Source organism: Ceratosolen solmsi, unplaced genomic scaffold, assembly GCF_000503995.2.
Source record: "Ceratosolen solmsi marchali unplaced genomic scaffold, CerSol_1.0 scaffold1, whole genome shotgun sequence".
Taxonomy (NCBI): Eukaryota; Metazoa; Arthropoda; class Insecta; order Hymenoptera; family Agaonidae; genus Ceratosolen; species Ceratosolen solmsi.
Window position 1 is genome coordinate 12283748 of NW_011948415.1, and position 7810 is coordinate 12291557.

At 26.4% G+C, this 7810-nt stretch overlaps 1 protein-coding gene across 1 annotated transcript; it reads right to left on the minus strand.

Moving 5' to 3' along the window:
• Positions 1–1384: 1384 nt before the first annotated feature.
• Mps1 (dual specificity protein kinase monopolar spindle 1) lies at positions 1385–5139 on the minus strand. The gene is made up of 7 exons (XM_011495551.1): positions 4940–5139; positions 4321–4701; positions 3509–4287; positions 2454–3158; positions 2147–2310; positions 1852–2066; positions 1385–1781 (listed from the first exon to the last, which is right to left on the minus strand). The coding sequence occupies exons 2-7, from the start codon at positions 4681–4683 to the stop codon at positions 1407–1409; spliced, it is 2601 nt and encodes an 866-aa protein (XP_011493853.1). The 5' UTR covers positions 4684–4701; positions 4940–5139; the 3' UTR covers positions 1385–1406.
• Between the last annotated feature and the right edge of the window lie 2671 nt (positions 5140–7810).

Consider the following 7810-nt stretch of genomic DNA (forward strand, 5'->3'; position numbering starts at 1 on the left):
AAGCGCGCAAACACGCAAACACACCCACACACACACATACACACAACAACTCCGCCTAACTCCACCCAATTCCAACGTCTCCCTCTCATCCAATTCCTTCCCGTCGCAACACGGATACTTTTCAATTTTTAAATTTTGTACCAAGTTTTATTCATTTTGTTTCGCTTTTCAAAGTACATTGAATTTAATGCTCCTTAATGCGAGCTCGTCCTTACTGATGAAGACGATCATAATTGTTACGAACCGTGCACATTCGCACATAAGAATTTATTCTTTTTTCCTTGATTTCCGACTCAATATAACTTTGAAAATATTGCAAAATTAAGAAAACTGTTACGTAAATATTACTTTTGTATAACTATACATTAACTAAAATTAGTATATAAAAAATTTAAAACAAAAAAATACAAAAACAAAAAAAAAAAACAAAAAAAAATTACAAATTCCCTCTTAGTGAAAGATAACTTTTTTTTTGTTCTAGTAGGGCATTTTCAAATATGTTACGCCGTTAGTGCAATAAAAACATAGATGAAAACATTGTAATGATCCTTTACATCGGATAGTTTATAAAACACTTTCTCAACATTTTCTTAAAGTATTTTTGCGGCAAATGAATACATCTGTTACTGAACGTTAAACGTATTGTTATTACACTGTGTAATCTATAACCATTAAAGCCAGTTGCGCAATCTTTGATGTAGTAAATTAATTTTCGTTTCGTTTACACGTACCTGGATAATGTAATGAATGACAACAAAACAAAACAAAAAAACAAAAAAAAAAACAAAAAGAAAATTAGAAATTTGATTTTCCAATAACCTAATTTCGATTTATATTATGTTTGGACACTAGTTAACATTAGATGAACCAACTGGCTGAAATAAAAGCAAAATCATTGTTGAAAATAAGTAAAACCGAGATTACAAAAATTCTTTATCCAATACAGCAGTGATAAAGCTTTTAATATTTGAAAAAGAATATTGACTTGTGCAGCAGTTAGTGAATAACACTAATTTTGTTATAGAAATCATTTATACACGCGAATGTGAAATAATAAAATATTTTAATTTAAAACAATAATCCTAGTAACATTTTGTATTTACCTTGTTAAACCAGATTTTTATCCTAGTTTAAAATTAGTAAGAACATTTAAAAATAATTTTACAAAGTTTTTTACAATAACATCTTAACAATTACAAATAGTAAGTTGCAACCGTTTTTATGTTGCTTTAATATATATATATATATGTTTTCAAAATACAATCCAACAGAAATGAACTATCTTTGTACATTATTCATAATTTGTCATTAATTAGTTATGTTCTTAATTTTTTATCAAGTATCTGAAATAAGAGAATAAAAGATTAATAATAATATCGCAAATGACGTTACGTAAAAGGAAAGCTTTACTTAGCTGTACTAACCTCGGTAAGTTGTTGCCATTCGTCTTCAGATAGCGCGTGCTTTATCTTTATCAATATATTTGAGGGAATATCGGGAATACTAGGACCTATGTTAGTCTGCAGGTAAGGAATCTTTAAAAGATCGGCCACCGTAGGTCTGACTTTAGGATTACGCTGAAGACATTTACGCATCACGTCAATCAAAATTGACGGCACAGGCTCTGATCCAGTCCTCAAAGGAAAATTTATCTTGTGTTTTGGATCCGTAATAGCACTTATCTTTGCCCACTGCTGACGAATATGATTGAACGGTGTAACACCATAGACTAGTCCATATAAAATGCAGCCCAATGACCACACATCCGATTTATAACTTATCTGCAATTATCGTTTCAGTGTACATGTGCGTATAAGCCAAAATTGTTTGTTATTTTATATATTTACTTACTTTAAATTTTACATTATGATTGGGAGAATCGTTAACACCAGCATTTATATCCATTAATGCTTCAGGACTAATATAATTTATCGTACCAATTGGACAATTTTTTACTACAGATGTCATATCAGAATTTATATTTGATGCAATACCAAAATCTATTAATTTTAATCTGCCCCTTACCAATAAAAAATTGGCTGGTTTTAAATCCGAATGGATGACTCCTGTTAGTAAAATAATTTAAGAAATAAATCAACATTCTCGAGTGTATATTAAATCAATATACGATACATTTATATATTACCATTATCGTGTATATGTTTTACCGCTGTTAGCATTTCAGTCCAATAATAAAGTATCATTGATAAAGGTAATTGCTTCTTTTCATGTAACATTGATTTCAATAAACGACTTAAGTCTGTATCTCCTATTTCCATTACAACATGAACCCATGGCTGTTTAATTTCACTGTAAAAATATATTTAGTAAATAACATTGGTAGTATGTATACATATATTCGTATATATTACCTTATAATATAAACAATTCTTAATTTACAGATACCAGAAGTATAATAATAAGGATAGAAACAATATAAAATCTTTACTTACAAATCGTACATGTGAACGATACATGGTGCTTTTAACTTTTCAAGCATACAAATTTCTTGTAAGCACCCTTGTGCTGAATCTTTATCCATTTTACTGAGATTAACACATTTGATGGCTCGCAATTCTGAAGTAGATAAATTTTGTGCTCTAACAACTTCGCAACTCATTCCTTGACCAATGACACCCAATACTAAATATTGTTGATCTATCACTGTAATCATTTTATTCTGTCTTGTATTCCATACATTAGGCTTTTGTGACACCGAGCACTGAATTGTTGATATTTGTTCAGATTGTGGATGTACACTTTTATTTTCTCTAGCTTGATAATTTTCATAATTTTCTGCTGATCTCGAAGCTTGCATATTTTTATGATAAGCATTATTATGATACTCTACATGTGATTTATTGTCAATATGTGAATTTAAAGAATGTTTATCGCCTTTTGCAGCATCGTGCATATTTGGATTCCAATTTTCTTTAGATTCATTAGACGCGTGCGATAAATTACACGAACTGTATAAAGGTTTCATTTCTGACGCGCATTCCGAAGTTACTAAATTTACATTATCTTTTGTCACCGTAAGATTTGAATGAGATTCATTCGGGACTTCTTGTAATTTTGGAAGTTGAGGTCCGTGAACCGAACCGGAATACACTGTTTCTGCTAATGGTCTTCGAACACTTTTACCATCGCTAAAATACCTGTCAATATCAATAATTATAAATAATTGAAAGAAATTATAAAATAAATGGACAATTGGTATATTCACCAATTGATAATTGTTCCAATTGTTATACCAAATTTTATACAATTGCTAATTGTATAAATGTATTACTTAAATATTTTTTCAATTTTTTAAATTTAATATTTTCTTCATTTTTTAATTATATAAATAATATAATTTAATTATTTAATATATATTAATGAAATTGAAAATTTCATAACATTAAAAGTAATGTTCTATAGGATAAAATATTTGTTATGAATTCTTTTTCTACATTTAAATCTGTTTAAATTTTTCTCGCTTATTAATAGTATGGTTGATACACACCTTGGTGTTTCGTGTCTAATACTTTGCGACTGTCCTGAAATATTTGTTACAGGAGTTTGAACAGTTTCCCGTGTCACGGAAGCTTTGTTTTGCATTGGGGTTTGAGTCATATGTTGCTGAGACCAAAGTGAAAATATGGTAGCTGGAGTTTGTATTGGATTTTTGGCATAGTCATTACCAATCTTATTTTGAGGAGTTTGAAAAATGTTTCTATGAGAGTGACATGGATTTGGTCTTACTGAACTATGTGGTTGTTTCATTGGTGTATCAATTACACTGATAGTTGTATTGGATATCGAATTAGAATTATTAGATATAACATTATTTCCTTGATCCGTTTGCATTATCGATGATGCCAAAGCTTTATCATCGTTTTCTTTATTAATAATATGTGATTTATTCTGGCTTGTGGAAAAGTATTCATTATCCTTTATATCATTGAAGGATTCAAAATACTGCATAGATTTATCTTTAACGTCATTTACTTGATTGGTAACATAAAAAGAAGATTTTATATCGGGAGAGTACGATTTTAGTTTTATATTTGACTCGCTCTGGCCTTTCACTGGTAATGATTTTCTCTTATTTAAAATTCCAGTACACTTTGACTGCCACTGTAACTGATGTAAGCTATCTTGATCAGTTAAATTTTTACCACTTTTATGCTTAGTAAGTTTATCTAAACATAATTTTTCTTCATCAGTTTTTTTATTTGAATATTCATTTTTTTGCAAAGAATCATTTCTGTAAGAATTCAGAATTGATTTTTGTTTAAGTTCATTTTCTTTAATATTGTTATCACTTGGTTTTTTCAAATCAATATTTTCAATAACTTTATTATTATCATATTTAACTGATATCGTAGTGCCATCAACGGCAGAAACTCCTTCATTTTGTGTAGCAATATTTATTTTAATATTTGTATTACTTAATAATGTTTTAGAATTCACTTCGTTGCTGCTCTCATCAGGTAATGGTTGAAAACTGTCAAAATCATCACAGTCTTCATCTGAATTGTCAGAATTTGGAATTTGATCATCGCTGTCATCATCACTTACATCTGCCAACAGTTTCTTCACTAATACAGGCTTAAATTTTGGTCTTGATTCAGACAAACGACTGACATTGGAACTGTCAGTCAATCCTTCTTTTTCATGAAAGGATTGTTCTTCCATATTAAATAAATTAATTTCCTAAAACATAAAAATACAATAATTATTTGATGATTCTCAAGAACAAAGAATTACAAAGAAGAGTAAAAAACTATATTGCCCGTACTTGTAAAATATTTTAGAGGTAATGATAATGTTCTCGATACTTCGAGAATAATTTTAATAATTTATAAAATGAAGGACATATAAAAACTTTAAAAAATTATATGTCACCATTTAAAGCATTCTTTTCTGCACAATACTATCATTTTGTACACACCTGTCAATTATACAATATTTGTTCTATTAAAAGATCTCCATAAAGAGGAAGAAATTTGAGATTTAGATTTAAAGAACGTAAACACAAAGTTTTAAATTACACATTTTTTTTTTTGTAACTGACAACTTTCAATGATTACAGATTTCGTTAAGATGAAAGTTTTTTTATACAATAAATAAATCAGTATCTTATTCGTCTACCGGTTCTTTGTCTTTCGGAGCGAAATTTGAAAACTAAAGCGTCGCTCCCATTTGCTAAAATCCAACGACGCCAGAGCCTCTTATGAAAATTTGAAACTTGATAGTAAACTTTTTTTTTTGTAATACTTGACTATGTAGCGGCGCGGGTGGGGAGGGGGGGGGGTAGCAATATTACAATAGCTACGACTCCATTCATAGTTTTGTAGTATTAACTAACTACCACTATGAATAGATGAATGCTAAGAAAAAGCCAGAATGAAGAAATTAGAACTTTCATTATGCTTGTTTATTCCTAATGAAGAATATAGGTGAAGAAGAAATTATATAAATATTCGCACAAAGGCATATCTTCATCTACAGATATCTACTATATCATATCCCCTCCAGTTTTCATTACAGTTAACCGTCTCTATCAACTCAAAGCAAAGTATGTAGAGTTATTTATCATTATTGTAAAGGGCGCAAATTTTTCCTATATACTTATTAAATTTATTATTTTCTATAATATTGATTATTAAATATTTTTTCATAAAAATTTAAGAAGTTATATTTATAGTCAAATCAAAATAGTACATGCCTAATGCGCATGCGTAAAATTGAAACGTTTAATATTTCACAATAAAGCAGAAAGAATCCTCAAAATATTAGTGTATTCACTTTTAATTTGATTTTTATTATAAACAAAAAAATGATATATTTACATATATAAATATTTACAGAAACAAGTTTATAATAGTATTTATTTATGTAAAATTAAGTTTCGAAATTATATGTTAATTTTAGGATAAAAGTCTATAATATTTTTATTCTTACCAATATAAATAAATTCTATAGAATTCAGGGTACTATAAATATTAGTAAGGTTTTTACTAAATTTGCCAAAAACTATTTATTAATTTTAAAAGCCATTATATTATATGATTATAATCAAAGTAAGTTATTAATATATTAATTGATGATTCAAGTATTTTTAAGAGAATGTAGTTATCATTTGCTTATTATCACAAATGAAACCATTTCAATTTATTTATTTAAGTTCTATGTAGTTAAAAAATATTACTTTCATGAAATTTATATGTTCTACATCAAAATTTTATCGTACAGTATTATTTACAAGCGATTTTATTAGCAAATCGAATAAAATGTTAATATAGGCATTTATATTCACAATACACAGTTTATTTAACAATAAGAATTTTGAATCTTTTCTCGTTATTTTTGCGAAATGATATCTTGTAACTCTTACATAAAATCATTACATGTCCTTTGCCTAATACCGTAAACGAACGTTTTTACAAAATTTATTATGAGTGTAGGTATTTGATAAAAATTATATTATTGCAATTATATACGTTCTCAATTAACGAGTATTTCAATTGAAATAAATTATTGGCTATCATTAAAACTTGTGTATCAAAAAAATTTTTTAAATACAAGACTATATTTGCAAAAATTATGTAAAAAATATGAATTCTTGGAGCGAATTAACTAATCATATTTGCTGTCTTAACACTTTTTTCTTCAAAGTGATATATAAATCTAATTTAAGAATAAATCTATTTTTAATAAAGATTTTTAATCATTAATTTAAATCAATAAAAAGAAAATTATGTATTATATTTTTCTCATTAATAGAAATATAAAATTGTCGATTCACATAATTTGCTTTTAATGCTAATTAATATTTTATGATATTTTTAGATTATTTATTAAAAATGGAGCGTATATTGAAATAAAAGTCTTAAAATCAAAAAAAGAGTTTATTTTGTTATATAGAAAGTTTTACTGCTGTTTAATTATTACTTAATTGTGATATTAAAAATTTTTAATATTTATTTATGTTTAGTAAATTTGTATATTGGTAAAAGTATTCAAAACAAATCGCTAAAATTATATTATTAATACACATATTTCATAAACATTTTGAGATCTATGCAGATCCATTAGTATTTATTATTTATGTAATTAAAACTTTTATTAATTTATTCTTTTGTTATTAAATAACCTTACAACTATATATGTACAATAATTTTTTTGAATTTACTAAATTAAAGATAAAATAAAAATTCACTTTTATTAATGTACTCTAATAAGAATTTCAGTTCAAATATATGTTAAAGCGTTTTTACTTCGATTATAACTTTTATATGAATATTAATTAAAGTTTTGATATTCAAATGAATAATTGAACGCGACCAAATTTTATGTAATAAATGTTCAAATTGTATAAAAAATTATATTTAAATCTAATTACACTTGCCTGCATAAGACGCGTTCTTGCATAAAGCTTAAATGCTTTTGTGGATATTATATTAAATAAATTGTCGTATCATTTTTATTTAAACTTGAACATAAATATAAATTAATACTTTATTGTAGTGCTTAAAAATATTTAAGAAATTACGTTTGACTTGAAAAGTATTCATGTATTTGAAATATCTGCATTATTAATATTAATAAATATTCTATGGTATATTTAACTAAAGTGAATTTATTTACACGCGATAGCTAATTAAAATGAATCGTAATTGCGTTATTATTATTCTTATAATAACTAACCAAAAAATAGCTCATACATACTAAGAAATAAATAATTAATAATAAGAAAAAAACATTAATTGAATTTTAGAAACCAAAAGCTAATGTGTATCAAGCAAAATACCAAATTAAA

What these genes read in the sequence shown, in the direction of transcription:
- Mps1 (XM_011495551.1), bottom strand. Translation starts at nt 4,683, where the DNA reads ATGGAAGAACAATCCTTTCATGAAAAAGAAGGATTGACTGACAGTTCC. An exon ending in ATTAGACACGAAACACCAAG is followed by an intron (nt 3,159 to 3,508) that starts GTGTGTATCAAC and finishes TGATATTGACAG; the next exon opens with GTATTTTAGCGATGGTAAAA. An exon ending in AAAACATATACACGATAATG is followed by an intron (nt 2,067 to 2,146) that starts GTAATATATAAA and finishes TTTTACTAACAG; the next exon opens with GAGTCATCCATTCGGATTTA.